The following is a 20,730-nucleotide window of genomic DNA, read 5'->3' as shown; positions in this document are numbered from 1 at the left end:
ATGTAAATGTAAATGCAACGAAGCCTTTGGCAGTATCAAAACAACACAATGAATACATGGCGGAAGAAAGTAGTTCCACTCACAAAAGCATTTTAGGGATGAAAACCCGAAAATATCGAGATAAACAATGTCTTTAAGTGTGGAAACCGTGGTACAAGCTGAAAAATTTACTCCAGCCCGTTGAACTATTGAAAAATAATGCACACCCACGGTACGTTGTTTCCGCATTACCGTTATAGTTCAATACTTCAATGAATGGTTTGGAATGACAAAGGCGAGTAAATTAATTTACATTTTTAGGTGAACTATTTATTATAATGCCTCAATGATAAACGAATGTAGCAAAAATGGCTGCCCTGACAAAGAGGGAATTAGTTGGCTTTTTTTTGTTTCTAACACACTTCCAGAAGGTTCCTCCTATATCATATAAAGTGAATGACAGAAGTCTAAAAATGGCTCAAGAGCCAAGATTATCTGTTTACTGACATGTCTCCTTAAACTCTTTAATTGGCAGACCCACCTGAGGGACAGAGTGGACACAGCTATTATAGGGTTAACCCTGAACTATAAAAGTTATAACCATGGTTGTATAAACAACAAGAAAATTCACATATACGGCACAATGAAAATATTACCACGACTCTTATTGGTCAAACACAGAGGGCTCAAACAAATATCTCATAATCTCTCCAACTGGGTCAGAGTTAGGTGTTGACAAACCTCGAGCTATATGACATAGTTCCATAGTCAAAGTCCTACATCTTTTGATCTCTTTGCACTCTAAGAAAACACGTTGTTTCTTCTTTCGGGATTTCCTCTTATGTTTTCATGTAACTCCAGCAAGGAGGACCCCACCGCACTTTGACACAATGATTAGTCTGAATTTTCCAGACGTGACCTCTGCTTCAATCCCTCCATCATGGTTTGATAGCACAAGGGAATGGAACATGCCTCTCCTCTGACTCCCAAGCCTCCCTCATACAACCACACACAAAAACTTATACACACAGGAGACACCACCCACAGAACAGCCGGCTCATAGAGACTCGTTGCTCCATATTACAGCGCCAACGGCAGCCAGCCAGACGACAGCCTTATCGCACACACACGCCATACTTACTGCTTCTGGCTTCCATCCAGCCCTGTCACAATACACTCACTCTAATGCCAAACAAAGGAAGTCAACATTAGACATTAATCTTGCTGTTTGTTTCAATTTAGAAACATCGAGAAGGTAGAGAGGGTGTTTAATAGGGCTGGGCGATGTCCCCTAAATTGGCAGTTGACGATGTTGACAGTAAAACATCGTGATGGACGATGATATCGTCGGCGGGGCGGGTTATATAATTTCATATCATTTTCAAAAATGATATGACAAATTATAATTTCGTTATTTTACTAACCCAACTAATGACTCGTCGGCGCTTTATCAGTAGGTTGCACGACACGTGAAGCATTTTTTTTTAGCTTTCACTTAAGAAGAGTTGTGCACTTTTTATTTTAATATATCTCTTTACATAAATACTATTTTCCACTTAAAAACTATAATTTCGTTATTTTACTATCCCAACTGACTCATCCGCGCTTTCCAATAGGTTGCACGTAAGGGGGAAAAAATATTTCTTCCACTTAAGAAGAGTTGTGCACTTTTAAGCACTTTTTATTTTAATATATCTCTTTACATAGATATTTTTTTTTTTTTACTGAAAAACTATAACTTCGTTATTTTACTAGCCCAACTAATTAGTAGCCTACTCATCCGGGCTTTTTAATATATTACGCCTAAGAAAAAAAAGTCGTCTTTGGGCAGCCACAGCCACGCTCACTGATGAGCAAAAGGTCGAGGCAGAAATGACCATGTACCTGCAGGAAATGGCCATTGATGGGGAAGAGGACGACAAAATGTTTCCGTTCATGGCAAGATTAGCACGGAAATATCTATGCATATGTGCCACCAGTTATCTATCAGAGCGGGTCTTCAGCACAGCGGGTAGTGTAGTTACTCCAGTCCGCTTATTAAAACCAGATAAAGTGAATATGTTGGTATTTCTGGCCAGAAACATCGAAATTTAAACATGGTCTATGGTGAAAGATAGTAGACTTCTTTACGCATTTTTCGCCATCCGTTGCGGAGCTATTCGATTTTGCATATTATTTTTTAAACGTTCATTTGTGTAGTTCATATGACCACTTTACAATATTTCAATAACATAATTTATTTTGTAGCCTGTGCTGAAGTTAATTGTGCTGCTAATTATAAGTGAAATGTTAATGCCGAAGTTTCGGTCTGAGTGTTGTTCCGCTTTCCTGTTCTTTATTTGTTGTTGTTCTATGTTTTAATAAATGTGTGTTATTCATATTCACCTTGTTTCTTTCATTTGATTTGACATTATGGATTTATGGCCAAGGAAATTTTTCTTTAAAAGTATTAACCAGACAAAAGTGATTTGACGTTCGCTGGTCTGGGTTTATCTTAAACTGCCGCTTCAGTGTATACAAGAGCTATGTGACAATGAGCAAGATTTTCTGAGACACTACAACTACTAATAATTAATTAATAAAGGCTTAAAATAAAATATTTTAATCTAAATGTACAGTGTAAGACATGTAAAAAAATGACAAGAAGCTAACAATGTCAAGATCAATATTTGTGTAGCCTGCCTGACACGGTATTTTCACAGACTAACACGTCACGTCTCTGGCATATACTTAAAATAGCATATATGCATTAGTTATATTCTCAATTTAATTTACAGAGCAATCCCTGCAAAGTTTTTAAGTTAACTATAGAGGAGACTAGGATTAGTGAGTCACACTAGCAAGACTCGCAAAAGGGGGCGTGGCATCACGATGGTGGCTCTACATCGTGATGTTGGTCAGCCATCACGATGGACGATGATATCGTCCATCGGCACAACCCTAGTGTTTAACAATTCAGATCATTGACGATCTAGTGTAAAATTAAGTGGGCCTATTTAAGGGCCTACCTTGCTGAAATGGACTGAATGATGAGGGGGCAGTGGATGAAGTCGCCGTTGTAACCACAGGGCCGTGGGGTTTGATCAGCATGGACTTACGGCCCCTTGACCTAGAGCCGGTGCTGTGACTGCTCAACTTCTTGCTCTTGCCCTCAGAACTCTTGCCATCCGAGGAGCCTCCATCCTTGGAACTGGAACTGGAATGAGACGGAACTTCCTGGAAATTAGCATTGGTAAAGCGGCCTCCGCTGTCGTCCAGCCGCTTCTGAGAAGAGGAGATGGAGGAGACACTTCCTCCACTGCTGCTGTTAAAGCTCTGTGGAACAGCAGAAAACACAGACATGGGATTAAATGGCTTGGAATGCTCTTGAGTTATTACTACAGCGTAACATTTATAAGAGTCTGCTGAGAAATCTTGGAGCACTTCCAAAGAATTTTCAAGTGTGACTGACATCTTCCCTTCCTCCCGGTCTTTGTAAGAGAGCATTGAGTAACAAAACGATTTCCTGTATCATTAATGACTCAAACTTGCCTTTATAAATGACATGTCAAAGCCAAAACAAGTGTAAATTTTATCAGAATTTCTCTCTAGAGGGTCTAACACGATCTAATGTGGACTCACCTTCTCGGAGGTCACCATCAGGGCTGGTACCAGGGAGGGCGAGAGTTCCAAAGGCTTTTTGTGCTTTGGCTTATGCCTATCTCTTTCTTTATGTTTCTGTGATGAAAAAAAAGTAAAGTGTTAATGAACATAGTATGGTTAAAGGTTTCCAGTACACCTCAAGAAGGACTTGGCCTACACTGCCATTTCCAGAAACAAAGAAAGAAACGGAGAGATGGGAAAATCAAAAGAAGAGACAATGGACACATTTTGAACACGTCAAGACTTTGCATACATTTATTCCTGACAAAGGATTGTCACTAGTGCTCCCCATGAACATCTCTCAAAAAAGATTCAAAAGAAAGTGTTTTCCTCTGAATGTGCAAGGTTTCACATTGCAGGCCCTACCGTAGTCTACCGCAGCTTAATTTACACCCCGATCTAGTGCGGCGCACCACACATGTCTATTTGTGGCCCCGAAACAGGAGCGTGAATACATTTACACCTCACACTCCAATTGAACACCTCCAACCTCTCCGTTTCTGTTCTTAAGCGCATGGCTGTAAAATTATTCAGTGATCCTGAACCATTCTGAGAGAATATTTACACATTTCCCACTGGAGTGATACAAAAACCTCTCTCTCACTCTCTCTCTTTTTCTCTTTTTTTGCCCCTTTCTGTCATCTTCAAGCCATTGTCTCTGAACAATGATTCTGAACATAATGGTTCATGCTACTTTCTTGTTCAAGTGGCGGTGACAATTCCAGAGGCCCTCAGGCTTAAGTTTTTCAATGAAAATTAAAATGAGCTTCCACTTCCTCCATGCCATTTACCTGCATATACAATTTTAAATGTCATTTTCTTTGAATAGGAAAATCATACACATGAAATGAAGGTTTTGAATAATCACCCTGGGTAATGATTGTATTTGTATTGAAAACTTACTACTATTGGTTTACATCTGCATCCAACATATCTAGACAAAATTACTTTTTCCCATTACATTTAAAAATTATTCTCAAATAATTCAGATCATAAAACAAATCAAGTTTAAATTCAGTTAAACGTTGGACAGTTTTAACATAAAACTACTAAATGAAATTAATATATATTATAGTAATTTATTAACAACAACATAACATTTCCAAAGTTAAACACACCTTTGCTCCTCTGAAACGGACAATTTTAAAAGGAAACAAAGAGAAGACTCCGTCTTAATGTTGTGCCTAAAAGTGTTGACAATGCAGGCAATATTGTGAAAATCATGTAAAAAAAAGAAAAAAAGTAGCTATGTAACTTTCAATCCCATTTAAATGTATAAATTCAATGAATTGATGGAATTAGGATTCTGACTTAAACATAATTAAAAGGGGTATTTAAACAAAAAATGGCAACAAAAAAACAATTCGGCTATGAACAATTATATTTATTAATTCATATTCTGACATAAACACCTAGCAAGTGTTTGCTTAATTATCCAAAAGGAGGAAAGTTAAGGCAGAATGGACTGCAAAGGAAAGAGCACAAAAAGCCAAGGCAATTATCATAATTGTATTTAGCAGATTAGTGAAATATAGCGATTTCCATTCAGGATGAACAAAAAATAAATTACTCCAGAGGCTTCGGGCTAAATATAAAAATTCAACTATGAAATCGACAAAATACAGTAACTCTTAAAAAAGTTACAATTACAATATTAATAAAAATAATAATAAAATAAAGACAAACAAATTGCCCAGGAAACATAGCAAAAAGCCCATACAGGTCAGAATTTAAGATGCAAGGCAGAGATATTGAAAACACAATTTTATTCCCAAATGCCACTCTCCACAGCCTTTCAGAGCACATTTGAACTAGCTGCAAATTGAGAAGCTTTTTGTCTCCATTGTTGTTTGGCCCTGGGGTTTGGAATTAGCTAGGTATACATCTGAGCCCCCTGACCTTTGACCTGGGAATGTGGAGTAGGGGGATGGGCCTCCTTTGCTAATGCAAATCAAGCATTGTTACAATACCCATGGCAGAGCACAGAGCATTTCACAACAAGATCATCAGGAATACGGTTCCAACCCAAATCACTGTTCATGTCAACCCCTATCAAATGTAGAATAAGTCAAAGTAAATATCTGAATACTTCTAGCAAAAACTACTTTAAAATGGCATCTCAAATGTAATTCTTCATTGACCTAGATTACCTTGGCTGCAAAGCCTGTATTTGAAGTGGCTTAACAGAGCACCATCCAGTCCATTTTTGTATACAGTTCCAATGCAAACTCATTCAAACTAATTCAAATAATTTGTGAATGTGTACAATAACCAACAGCCTCAAATGACCTCCACTCCCTGCTGTAAGTGCAGATCTGATAATTGTCTGCATCCATATTTGTAACTTTGAATGCATATTCCTTCAAATGCATTAATGGATACAACTCCTTAATTGTAACATTTACACTGAGAAGGGAAAATGGCTAATTGGGCCCAATTTGGACATTTTCACTTAGGGGTGTACTCACTTTTGTGAGATACTGTATACATTTCCACCAGATGAATGGTTGTGTATGTCTATATTTCTCCAGATTAAGCTAGGAATAAGGTTTATTTTTACTCACAATATATGAAGTTGTAGACAGAATATATGTGCTGACAGAGTTTCTGTAAAGTTGTAATGTTTTTTGCATGTCCTCGCTTCAACTTTAACACTTGATTATCTAATCAAATTAACAAAAGATGCAATGAAGTGAGGATAAAAATATGGATGAATATTGTCAATGATGAAATATTTAGCTAAAGCAAATCCACATGAGATGGTTTTTATTTAACTTCTAGAGGCCGTTGTTATACTGTAGAATCCTACAGCGCCAGCCACAGTGGAACACAGAGGAATACAAATAAATAATAATTAAAAAAAAAAAGACTATCGGCAACTATCGGTTTCATTTTTTTGCCAATAACAGATAATTCCACAAAGCAACTATCAGCACGATTAATTGGTAAAACCAATATATCGGTGTACCTCTAAAAATGTCAAATAAATTTAATGACACCTACACAAATTTTGTAAGTATTTAAAACACAAAAACGGTCAATACAGACTATAAAAAAGGACAAAAAAAATAATAAAAATAACTAAAAATGTACCAACAAATGCTTCAACAAAAAGACTGAAATACAATTAAAAAACACATACATATTAAATCAACACTAAAAGCCATTTTAATGACCTGGTGTGAACAGGTCAAATCAAGCAAGCTATCGCTGATTAAGATGGCTGCACAAAGGCTGAGTGTTTGAAATATGTGGCTGGTGGGAGCTGCTAGGGAGACAGACAGAAATTTGTCAATGACGATGGATAGATGTGATGCACTCCTCAACACATTTCACACTACGAGGTCTGGAACTAATGCTGGATTAGTATTTTATTTTCCACCACATTACAGTAAGTAGAGAAAGATACAGACAGAGACACAAATTAAGGCTTTGATTTTACATGCACTATGGATCACATTCTGCGGTTGCGTACACATTTATTGATACAAGGCCATGTTACAGAGCCTATGCTTCATTAAATTAGATGGGCAGGCAAGCAGGGCTAATAATGCTACACATGTCATTCAGTATGGCTGCGTATTGCAAATCTTGTAGAAAATGTGTGGAACAAATTACCACACTACCTATCAATACTGATTAAACATACTCAGTGGAACTAATGGCCATGACGGATGCTTTTCTATGAATACAGTGTTCTTTTTGTTGATAAATTGTGGCAGCACCAAAATACTAATCACTTTGAGTGATAAAAGGCACTCTTCTCCCTCCCGTGGCTCTAAAAGCTTTGTGTGATATGAAACGTGTGTGTGTTAAGGCGGTAGCTCAAGGTGACAGAGGTTTATGTTATTTAAGCAAAACTAATTACAGCAGAGTGTATTTCAGACAAACAAGAGTTTTGGTTTTATGTTTATCTCATAGTCTGAAGCCGTGAGGAGGGGGCATCAATCACACATGGCGGGAAGTGAGGTAGATCAAGAGGCTGCCTTACCTTCTTTTCCTTGTCATGGTGCTTATCAAAAGAGTGAGTGGAAGAATCACTTAAGCTTTGAGCCCTACTACCACTGCCTTTGCTCCTCTAAAAGGTGAAAGAGGAACTTTGAGTTACCATTTAAAGTCGGTCCATTTACCATTTTACCCTACTTCTCACTTCTCTATCTTTTGGTAACAAAGCAAAAAGCCCTTACGGAGACAAAGGACACAAAATAGAAGACAATTTAATAAAAAGAAAAGACACATTGTCATAACAAATCCCTTTTCTTTTTTTTTGAGACACTACTCTATCAAATGCAACTTGTATGAGCTGAACAAGCAAACTTAAGGGGAAAGTATCCAGGAAAGGCAAAACTTTACTTTAAGATTGCTAACTATATTTGATTCCTCTATGAAACCACTGCATATCAACTCTTTGTACCAACAACAGCAGCTAATTTTATATTTATGGAAAAAAGTGCCATGATACATGAACTTGACAACCAAACTGACCAATGCTTATTTTCTTACAACTCACAATTTAAAACAGTACATTTTTACTACAATTTCAGAGCATTTATTTTCAAAAAAATATTAACCAAATCTGCTATTTCTCCATTTAAGTCAACAGTCTCTAAAGCTGCTGTTGTAAACAACTGCCAGTCACAAAAAATGGTCTTTATTTACCAGATGCCAACTGAAACAAAGGCCTACATGGAAAAGTTAGAGGTAGCCAGCCATTGAACCATTAATCCAAAAGAATATGCTAATGCCATCAATCCATTAACATTGCGACAGGGATACATGGTACATCCTGATATACAAGTGATAAAACCAGAATGGATGACAAACAAATCAAGCAACAGCTTGTCACTTTAATTGGAATGGAAGAATTGATGAATATGCTAAAATTCTCAACCAAAACCAATAAACTGTAAATGAATAACTTTATTTAAACCAAATATCAACATCTTTTAAAAAACAAAAAAAAAACATAAAAAATACTCAGACTTTGGCTTATATCTGCCATCAAATCAAAAAGGTTATTTACAGGGTTGCTACCTTTTTCAAAACCTGAACAAATACAATTAATACCATATCCCCATACCAAAACAACCTCAAAATAAATCATGCATTACAGACCCTTCCTTAAACAGGCAGGGGTACACATTCAACATGGTCTAACATTGCTTATCAGTAAACCAGAATAGGATCTACTGTATGAAAGACATGTTTCCCACATATATATCACATTAAAATTGGTTTATGTACCAATTGATAAATAAATACAAATTAGAAGTCAACCAATATTGGATTTTGAGCATATGATAATGTGTTGAAAGGCAATTAATCTACTAATAGTTTTTAAAATCGGTAGTGTATATTAAATGTTCTTAGTCTTCCTGTGATGGGGAGGGCCCGACAGAGGATACAAGAGTCCAAATTGAATTAAATTCCAGATGCAATTTTTAACCAGGAGAAAAAAGAAAAAAAAATTCACAGCACAGAACTTTTAACTTTAAATCTCTGGGGTCTGAGCGAGTTTTGGGACCAGGAGAAGTTTTGACATGCCTTGACATTTGTGCTTTTTTCAGTTGCTTAAAAACACATTAAATGGCTAAAGTCTGATAACACTGTATTCAGCACAAACTGGGCTACAATAATATGTGAGCAACATGGGTGTACAGGTTTGTATTTTTGAGAAATTAACGTTTATGCTTTGTTTTTGAAAAAACATTAAGTCATTAAAATAAGGCCATACTAAACATTTGTCCACAAGACTTTTGAGAACTGGATCTTGTAGCCTAGAGGTTGTTACAAAATGATGTGAAAACCATCCTGATCACTCATTCACACAAAACAATATAGTAATTTAACTTTTGTAAGACACTTTTAGTTAGAAAGGTCATATGCGAGGAGGCATGAACTATCATGAATATTAATTGTAATTCACACTTGAGACAAAAGACCCCTCCCCTGGGCCCTTCAATTAGGAATGTGACAGAAAGGGAATGAATGTGAGGAGACTTAATGATCAAAATCAAGATTTAAGGTAAGTAATCTGACTATACATTTTCTGTACATAAAGACTTTACTTAATTTTAGATCTACACTACCATTAAAAGAAGTCTCTTCTGCTCACCAAGGCTGCATTTATTTGATCAAAAATACAGTAAAAACAGTGATACTCTATTTACAATTTAAAAAGAACAGTTTGAATATATTGTAAAATGCAATTTGTGATCAAAGCTGAATTTTCAGCATCATTACTGCAGTCTTCAGTGTCACATGATCCTTCAGAAATCATTATAAAATGCTGATTTTCTATTATGGGCATATTTAAAGTGCATTTCACACATATTTTCAAGCACAAGCTTTGTTGATGATAATGAGGCAGCATAAACACTAGTTAAAATATAATCTAAACATTCATATTATTTTTATATCATATTACACATCATACAGCATACATTTTAAATGTCTGCTTTAGCCGAAACATTTAAAATGTGACTAAAACTTGTCTATTAAGACATTTTTCAAATTTCAATACTCTGAATCCTGGCTGGCAAGTCTGGAAACAGTCCCACTAGTAAAATATGTACATGTTTATGTAAAATAGCATGTCAACTAATGAAAACTAAATTACTTACTCATCTGAAATGGTTTCCTCAGCTGGATTAAGTCTCTCTTAAAAATGCAAATGTTCATCGGAGTCCCGCTCTTCCACTGAGGAAAATTGTAACTCTGTCACTATCCAGGAGTTTTCTAGCCTGTCTATCGATCTTCCAAATGCGCAGAAAAGAGAATGCAATTTGTTTTTAAGGCACAGTCAGGGGTGTTTACCATTTGATTTGATCATCTCAGCACATTACCGTATGAATAGCGCGCTCTGCCCGTGGGTGTGATCACATTAGGGATAATTCGCTGAGCCAGGAGAAACTGTACATCACATTGTTTCATACCAATTACATTGCAAGAGAATATTAGTTTTAAATTTGACTTGTTTTATTTAAAAGTAGACATTTTAAGCTTAATTTAAACATGCTTCACGTTTGTGTGATAAGTATTCGCGGAGTTTGTTAATTTTTGTGACGTGATTCAGATATATGCTAGCAAACCCAGAGACTGTTTACAGCTCACCCTTTTTATTTTCTTTATTTTACAAACGCACAAAGTTGTTTTTGTTGTTATTGTGAGTGTACACAAATACAAGTAGACGCTTTATAGTCTCTAATGATGTCTTACACTTCTCTGTATGTCCCAAAATGATGGAGAATTTTATGTTGCTTCCGCTGTAATGACGGAAAAATCCAGCAGGACGCGTCCGTCGACCCCAGGGTTAAAGGCTGAAATACACCGGGGATTCTTATTTTTAAATGTGCTTCACTTCTTCCAGCTGCTCATTCAAACAAATAAGGGAAATAAAATGTGCACTCATACAATAATCTACAACGTATTATAATATAAGCAGTTAAAAGTAAGCAGTCATATTTCATCAACACTATATCGTCATCATCAACAGTTGATTTTTAGTGATAGCTTGTTATAAATTTCCGATATAGCCTAATGATTGTGAACTGCTCTACAACAGCTGAAAACACTCACTAGCCCCCACGTGCTTGGAGAAAATACAACAGTGCCACTTTTTCACTCTGAAGGACGCACGCATGCATTTATTTAATTAAATTGTATTCTTCTGAAGTTTGATAATTACATTAGGTCATAAGACGATTCTAGTCTTTCTGCTCCCAAATTTAAGACTTATGACCTTAGATTTCAGAAAACTGAATTTAAGACTTAAGGATCAGTGAGAACTTAAGTACTTAAATTAAATAAAATTACACATACATGAATAAACAAACATCACTATCCCTCCTCTCATTACAATCCCCAAACGAGAACAACACAAAGTACTGGCTCCGCCTCTAGCGCCTTGCTCATAAGACCTGTAGAAGACTAGCAGTATGTGAGAAGCCTTTGTTGGATTGGAGACACAAACACAGCACAAATCTGAGAAGCAGCAGGGGGCTGCGGCTCTAAAGCTCAGTGTAGCTCTAGGGTTGGAGTGAGTAAAACCCCTCGCCCCACACACACACACACACACACACACACACTAAAGCAAGCGCAGAGCTAGACGGAAAACCACAGGCCGTTTTTCTGTCACTGAGAGCTGCCACTGGGCTGTCCTTGTATCTCTCTGAAACCCTAACCCTAGGGGTGATGGGAAGGAGAGGAAAGGAGAGCCACAGACAAAGGTCCAGCGAGTTGCTGTTGATTGTCAATGAGATTAAGGGGTTAAAGGGAGATTGTGGAAGTGGCAGGGGCCACTGGGGGTGGAAGCTGCTTTCAGCAGCTGTAATTGGACCAGGAGTGCTAGACATTCAAGAAATTAGAGCTTTTCCAGATGAGGGAGTGTCTCTCAAATACATGGTGCATTCAAATGCTATTCTGGATGCGCAACAACCAACATGACAAGAATGAGCCCGATCTCACAATCAAATCTTTTTAAAATAAAGTTAAAATTTTTGTCCTGTCAGTGATGAACAGCATAAATTCTGTGGGAGCACCAGCAGCTGTGCTTTTGCCACGATGTGTTATATAGATAGAGAAAAAACTGAATCTTACCAGTTTGCTGTAATGGTACTTGCAGTATCCACAGTATTTCACATTATCAGCATCTGAACCCTGTTCTTCGCACAGCAACCCAGCAAACTGAGCACTAAATTCAAAAAAAGAGAAGAAAAGAGACTCAAATCAGACTTCTAACATGGAAACTTGAGCGGAAATCTGGAACTCTGATTTTAAACGTCACGCAAAAATGATGGCACCCAGGGAGATTTACAGTCAATTCAAAATATTCACTTTCAATATTCCCATGATCATTATCGTTTTCATGATCAATCATTGAAGTCACGTCCGAGGACTAGAGTGCTCATGCCGATCCCAAATTATTATTATTAAAGCTGTCGATTTAACGCATTAATTCAGTGAGATTAATTTTACAAAAAAATAACGCATTAAAAAAATGAACGCATTTAAAATCACAATGCCCCCCCAAGACCATAATAAGGAAGAATCCTGAGAAATGCAAGCTTGTAGTACCACCTGTTTACTCCAGAGGGCAGTAAGTGAAATTTCAGCTGTATGAGCAACACACTGTTTATACAGTGAAGAAAAAAACTTCAATACACGTTCAAAACACTTGGAGCGCAAATGCGATCTAAGGGATCTCAAGATGTGTTTAAAGATGGAGTATTAAACTATATTTAACTTGAAACAGTGACCTAAACATTTTATGTTTATGATGCGATGCACCCGAGACACTACAAGCATGTCTTGATGCTGGATTGAGATGATGCAAAATTTGGAAATTACCCATAAATATTTAAATCATGAATAAAATCAAAAGAAATTTCCTTCAAACATATTTATAAGTAATACCCCACTAATTATTTTCTTGTAGAGAGATTTAATTGTGATGTCGATATATTCTGTACAGTTTGTGGTCTGCAGGAGGAAACATTTTTTCATTTATTTTGGAGTTGTCCCTACTCGACTACATTCACAGCTTTAAACTTTGTTTTGAAAATGTTTTATTTTTTTTATAGCTATGACATGTCTCTTCATAAGGAATATTATTTGATTAATGTTCTGCTTTTGTTGGAAAGTTTAGTATTCATAAAAGTATGGTGGTTATAAACCACTAGTTTAAATTTTTATTTCAGAGGTTCAGCAATACCGAAGAACAATTTCCGATTTGAGTAACAGGAAAGATGATATTTGATATTTCTATTAAAATGTTTATTTATTGTCCTTTTTGTTGTTGTTTTTTTTAATATACCTCTTGGCTCTAGATGTAAAAGTTTTGTTAGCATTAATAAAAATAAAATAAAAACAAATGTCTGACGTAGGTGTAAATTGACGGGTCCTTAAATAAGCCCTTATAATAAATCTCCAACTGATTCACAAATTCACTTGTGAAATGGATTGCTGTGAACTGTGTGCCAATGATTGACTTATGATCAATAATATGGTAGTAAACCATACATTGTATTCTAAAGCCGCTTTTTGTATTGTCTTATCAATTATTAAGAATGTAATGCATGTTAATTATCTGAATATTTTGTATATTATTTATTATTATTATTATTATTATATTATATATATATCATTTTTAAATATTTAAAGATAACCATGTATAATTATATATTGATATAAATATGTATAATCATTATAAATATATGAATTATTGTTACATGAGGGGCTTTCTCAGAAAATATTTGTATATGCGATTAATCGGGACACCATGTAATTAATTTGATGAAACATTTTAATCGATTGACAGCCCTAATTATTATATATTGATAGTAGGGTTAAAGCGGTATACCAGATTCACAGTATACTACGGTTTGAAAACTGACGGTTATCATAACATGTACATTTGATTATCTACAGTATTGAGAAAAAAAAAATGCAACCGGATGGAGAATCTCACGTGCGCTTCTCCTTTATTCATTATCTGCCTGTCAGACTCGTCAACTTGTGACACACACACACAAACACACACACACACACACACACACACACACACACACACACACTGAGGAGCCTTTACGTCTGTGTAATATGTGAATAAATATGTAATATTAGGTAACAAACGGGATATAATGGCTCATATAAGTAAATATGCTCTTCAATTTTTAAAAGGGGGAGAGAAAACTTCCAGTAGATTTTGTTGTTGACATCAAAAATAATGACACTTGATGCATGTTCTTGTACTGGAAAACCATGAACAAAACTATGCAACAAAAGGATACATTAAATACAGGTTAAGTTTAATCTATGGCAGGTAAACACTTGATTTCAAATGTAAAATCTGTCCTGAAGCAAAACCAGTTGAGAAGCACCGAGTTAAAAGGTACAGACAGGAGCAGCCTGGCCTCGCTGTCACGCACATACAGTACATGTTAACTGTTAATAATCATAGGACATTACTTCAAAAGCTCACACAGCTGATGTTATTTTCATTTAGTAGTTCATTTAACATGTAAACTAACACATGTAACAAGAGTGGACAGGCATCATTCTTGTGTAACACATACTTCAATAAAATAAATGGTTTCAAGTTTCAATTATAATAAAGTGTTTGCTCAAAAATAAAATTAATTAATAAAATAACCCTTCTGTTTTCACTAATAATAGTAATTGTGTAATACCTTATACCGTTACATTTTCTGAGACGGTTATCATAACGTGAAAATCTCATACCGTTGCAACCCTAATTGATAGAGATACATTTATGATTATAATTTTTTTTTACCCAATTAAAAGGGATTTCAACTGATCACAGGGGCGTATATTTTGGAATTAAAAATTGTCATTTCAAATATTCACACATGGAATGATTAAGGATGTTAGCATGCCTGAAGGCTTGGGTACACTCATGCCATTCCATCTCACACACGGTCGAGCACTCAGCCCAAGTATACTATTTTGACCACGCGTTCCATATGGACTTGTAGTTCCATAACTGTTTTGTTACTCTTCTAACACAGTCAAATGGCAGATGCATGCTGAATGTCCAAGTATCTAGAAAAACCAGGCTGCTAATGTCAATAAATTCTACAACCCCAAATTGTAGGATTTAACGACTGTTAAAACGCCGATTTAAACAAATTTACAGCTCAAATAATACATGAGTTTTTACAGAAGAATTAATGCAAGCACTTTTATAAAATTATTAGTTTCACATTTCTTTGCCCTCCAAAACCTTCATTCACTTTCATTGTTCGTGCCTCACTAAAACCTAATTTTTTGCTTTAAGAAAAGGGATATTCCTTTAAAAGGTATGTCCAGACTAGATGCGTTCTTGTGCTTAAAAAATAAATAAAAATAATAAATAAATAAAAATAACAAAATAAAAAGATTGACGCAGCACAACAAATACAAACAAATGCAGGTGTCTCGAGACGCCCTTAAAAGCACGCACTTTTAAAAACTGATGCTCCTTTTCACCTGACACGGAGTCTAATAAACACGGAATAAAGGTCAAAGGTATCCATCTACCACAAGTTTACATAAAAATAAAAACAATGGAAACAGTGCAGATGTACACAAAAACACATTGGTGTCAACGGCCACTAAGAGAATGATAGAAGATCAGGGTTTTATGACTCACCATGTGACGTGGAACGCCTGTCGGCAGCCATGTTTGTTGCATGTCATGCAGGCTCCAGTGGCAGCTTTACTCTCACGGCCTTGTTCCTCACAGATGTAGCATGTCTACAAGGAAAAAGAAAAAAATTACTAAAAGTGATTCCTCATATACAGCAATCTCCAGTTCTTGAAAGCAGTTATTATGGTATATAATGTATTGCAGCATGACCCACAGCTTGTTTAGCGTGAAAGCTCTACCGATTTAACTCAGAAGCCGCCCTTCCAAGAGCCTCGATTATTAGGCAAGTGATATCCATGCCATTTTAAATTGGCTCACAGTGAAGACTCAATTTCCAACAGAGCTGAATCTATTTTATCACAGATTTTACACCTAGTATTTCAAGCATGAGATTAAACTAGGCTCCTTAGTCCTGCAAAGTCATCAGACACAGTACTGAATCCAAATCATATAACACTAACTGATTGTATTTTAGTTTTGTAATGCATTGAAGGGCATCCACAGAAAACACAACGGAATTATGTTATTAAATGAAATATGAAAGAACGGTGTCATGATAGCATATCCTATTAGTTGAAGAAAACATTGTTTTCCTTATCCTTGTGGTTGAGTGAAAAAGATTTAGCCAATATCTAACCATTTGGACTTTGCAATTCTTAAATTACAATGATGCACAAGAATCCAATGAGCAGTAATCCAACACCTGCAAATATCCCAGACCCAGGCCAGAAATCACCATACATACAATCATGTATGTTATACAGTTATCATATTACTATATGGTATATGTATAGTATATAATGAGATTCAATCATATCTATGGCTAGACAATATGTGCAAATTTGCTGTAACAGATGACAAATTCAGTTAATTCAGCCTTGGATCAGAATTAAATGGCAACATTCCGTTTATGCAAGATTGATAAACGTAGCACTTGTTACCTTAAGACCACATGTTCACAGCAAAGACATAAACACATTACTTACATAGTGTTTACATTGTTGAACTGATTTCAGGCCCTTATGTTAAGTCTTCACTTTCCAATTGATATCCAAGCCATAAACACCTTAATCTTGTATTGTCTTGTAAAGTGGTCATTCTGATGTTACAAAAGTTACCTTGTTATAACGTTCATGGGGGACAGACTGAAGCACGATGGGCTCCATGGTGGATACATTGGCGAACTCTACCTCTGGGATGTAAAGTGCACAAACCACATGGGCCCAACCTAAACAAGAAACACAATATATACGATCAGCTTTTCAATGGAGGTCTCATTTAGATAGAGATAAAATTACTTCTGCATTTAACAAGTTGCTGTGAAGATTGAACAAGATTTAACAGCAGAGAAAAAAAAAACAAAAACTTAATAGTTAGTCAAAACTTTGGACATATCTAACTGAATATTTTTCTCATAATCTCAAATACCTTTTGATCCAAAGGTTTAGGCTTATATGCTTGAAATTAGTGTTTAAGATTAATATAAATTGTGCCTATTTATGAATTTCTACACAATGTAGAAATATCTAAATGTCTCAAATTTGACAGTAAAGGGAAAACAGCAACTCCTTCAGGACAGATGGAAAAGCATCCCTGTCTTGACATTTGAGTAATCTGTACTGATGCGAGTGAAATTTCACAGTTCTAGATCCCCATTTCAGTACCACAGCATAAATATGCTAATATGACAATGTGCTATTGAAGACACCTGTTAGACTATTTTAAAAGTAACTTTTTAATGTAAATTATAAATTAAAAGAAATCCATGTTACCTTCAAGTGTTCTCAATTAAGGATACATTGCTTAAGTGTTTTCAAGAAGCACCTTACTGAAATCGGTTTTATTTTTTCCACAAATCATGTTTTCCTTTTTGTTATTATTATTTTCCAGAACTGTTTTAGTTTAATTTAATTCCATCATCAAAATGGTGTCTAATCAATTCATTCTTCAATATTTAAACAAGTAAATAGAAATATAACTTATCAACATGTTATCACTGCATTTTGTTTTGCCAAATATTTATTCAACAGCAGTTTTGCTTGTGATATATTACTTCATTAATATTATTACAGTGAATATAAAATTTTACTATACAATTATATACATATATGTTACAATTTCAGGGCTCTAGCTTATATTTTAAAAAGTGCTGTTATTTTGATGTTTTATTTTTTGCTTGAATCTTCACTTTCCAGATAAACAGTTTGCAACACAGACTTTTAAGTCATGTCTAAAATCTCATCTCTGTACACTGGCCTTTGAGTCTGACAAATTAAATGTAGGACACTGTTTTGTAGTGTTTGTATTTTAGACTACTGGTGTTACGTTTTAAATTGTATTACTGTGAAGCACTTTGATCAAACTCGGCTGTTTTAAATGCTTTATAAATAAAGTTGAGTTGAGATTAAAGCACAAATGCTGTGATTACATTACATAAATATAGTTTACATGTGCTGTAGGGTTCACAGTAGATTAGTGCTTTGCTTTGTCATCTGATACAACATGTCATGAATGATTCTCAATATGAGCGGTCGGATTTACACAAAGTATGCAGCTCTCCCGCAATAAGATTTCAGCCTTTAGCAGATTAATAAAACACACTAGGACATGTCACGATTTTAATTTGATTGTCCATTTCAGTGTAAGGAGTAACGGAGTATGTGCTCAAAATGAGCATTTTAAAGCGGTCAGTCATACTGCATGCCGGTACCGGATAGGAGTCGGTGCTTGGTTCTACCGGTACAGTAGAAACACTGGTATTGGTACATCTTTTTTATTTTAGTATCGACTTGGTACCAAAGTACCGGTACATTTGACAACACTAGTCGTGATAATCGAGCTACAGCATGTTTTCGCATTGTCGAGCTAGTCTTTAAATGTGTGTCCAAGTATACATGACACAATACAGAATCTAATGTTTGAACACACACACATCTTTTGAAGCATGCACACAACTCGGAGGTCAATTGTGGTTGACTCAGCACTTCTCTCCTGCCTACCTTGGAACCAAAGGGTGTCAACCACAAGCACACTACATTAATATTTTATCCTAAATTACAGGCTAGAGCCATCATCGCTTTCCCCGATACTAGTGGTCTATTAACCACAAAACCACTAGACTGAGATTTAATGACTATATTAGTGTTGCGCTATATACCGGTACTAACGAAATATCGCGATTCCAAAATATTTAAAACGGTATATCTTGTTAGTTTTGGTACCATATTAAAGTATGCTGCCATTTGCAAAATGTCCATTTGAAAAAAGGGCTGAAAAAAATAGTCTATGTTATCGACAATACTGTTGACAAATTTCCTTGTCGAATAGTTATTTGATCACATTAAACTAATGATCACGAGCAAGAACAGCACTGCAGCTGCAAAAATATTAAGTAAATACTGAAGCACTCTCATTGTGGAATAAGTTGAGTCAGAGCTCTTTCAACACCACAGCGTTACATCTTAAATGCAGTTATATTTAATGCGTTATAGCTTTATTAATTTTCAAATAATACAGAAGCAGATCATGTAAATAACTACAAACTCAGAAACTGGCATTATGCAGCATAATTAATGAGCGAGTTTGTTTTATGGCGAGTTAAAAATGGATTGAAGTGAACAGCAAGGTCTTCGCTCCATTTTACACTGCACCAAAATACATTTATATATTTTTGTTTTGGCTTGTTTTCCTATATAAATATGTAAACTCTTAAAACAACGTACAACAAAAAAAATTGTTATCCGAGAATGTTGAATGTAATATTATCTAAAAATCTTTTAAAAAGATGCATTCACCTGAGCAGCAGCATATAAGATATTTAGACTTGCGTTTAGAGAATAGATTTTGAAATAAGTATATTTTGTCTTTACTGCAATTGCAGAAGTACACTCACCTAAAGGATTATTAGGAACACCTGTTCAATTTCTCATTAATGCAATTATCTAATCAACCAATCAACCAAGTTGCTTCAATGCATTTAGGGGTGTGGTCCTGGTCAAGACAATCTCCTGAACTCCAAACTGAATGTCAGAATGGGAAAGAAAGGTGATTTAAGCAATTTTGAGCGTGGCATGGTTGTTGGTGCCAGACGGGCCGGTCTGAGTATTTCACAATCTGCTCAGTTACTGGGATTTTCACGCACAACCATTTCTAGGGTTTACAAAGAATGGTGTGAAAAGGGAAAAACATCCAGTATGCGGCAGTCCTGTGGGCGAAAATGCCTTGTTGATGCTAGAGGTCAGAGGAGAATGGGCCGACTGATTCAAGCTGATAGAAGAGCAACTTTGCCTGAAATAACCACTCGTTACAACCGAGGTATGCAGCAAAGCATTTGTGAAGCCACAACACGCACAACCTTGAGGCAGATGGGCTACAACAGCAGAAGACCCCACCGGTACCACTCATCTCCACTACAAATAGTAAAAAGAGGCTACAATTTGCAAGAGCTCACCAAAATTGGACAGTTGAAGACTGGAAAAATGTTGCCTTGTCTGATGAGTCTCGATTTCTGTTGAGACATTCAGATGGTAGAGTCAGAATTTGGCGTAAACAGAATGAGAACATGGATCCATCATGCCTTGTTACCACTGTGCAGGCTGGTGGTGGTGGTGGTGTAATGGTGTGGGGGATGTTTTCTTGGCACACTTTAGGCCCCTTAGTGCCAATTGGGCATCGTTTAAATGCCACGGCCTACCTGAGCATTGTTTCTGACCATGTCCATCCCTTTATGGCCACCATGTACCCATCCTCTGATGGCTACTTCCAGCAGGATAATGCACCATGTCACAAAGCTCAAATCATTTCAAATTGGTTTCTTGAACATGACAATGAGTTCACTGTACTAAAATGGCCCCCACAGTCACCAGATCTCAACCCAATAGAGCATCTTTGGGATGTGGTGGAACGGGAGCTTCGTGCCCTGGATGTGCATCCCACAAATCTCCATCAACTGCAAGATGCTA

The 20,730-nt window shown here is 36.0% G+C and overlaps 1 protein-coding gene across 7 annotated transcripts in view; it reads right to left on the bottom strand.

The window, feature by feature from the left end:
• Window positions 1–20,730, bottom strand: part of LOC127634989 (protein AF-10-like) — a 72,408-nt gene that overhangs the window by 30,955 nt on the left and 20,723 nt on the right. For all 7 annotated transcript variants that reach the window (XM_052114776.1, XM_052114778.1, XM_052114777.1 and 4 more), the window contains 5 exons: window positions 16,888–16,997; window positions 15,773–15,876; window positions 12,220–12,313; window positions 3,601–3,696; window positions 2,988–3,294 (listed from right to left, as the gene is read on the bottom strand). In XM_052114776.1, coding sequence (XP_051970736.1) covers window positions 2,988–3,294; window positions 3,601–3,696; window positions 12,220–12,313; window positions 15,773–15,876; window positions 16,888–16,997 — 711 coding nt within the window. The remainder of the gene's footprint in view (window positions 1–2,987; window positions 3,295–3,600; window positions 3,697–12,219; window positions 12,314–15,772; window positions 15,877–16,887; window positions 16,998–20,730) is intronic.

The sequence above is a fragment of the Xyrauchen texanus genome, chromosome 42 (assembly GCF_025860055.1).
Source record: "Xyrauchen texanus isolate HMW12.3.18 chromosome 42, RBS_HiC_50CHRs, whole genome shotgun sequence".
NCBI classification, from domain to species: Eukaryota; Metazoa; Chordata; class Actinopteri; order Cypriniformes; family Catostomidae; genus Xyrauchen; species Xyrauchen texanus.
The sequence above is the reverse complement of the archived record's forward strand: the minus strand, read 5'-3'. Positions and strand labels throughout refer to the sequence as shown.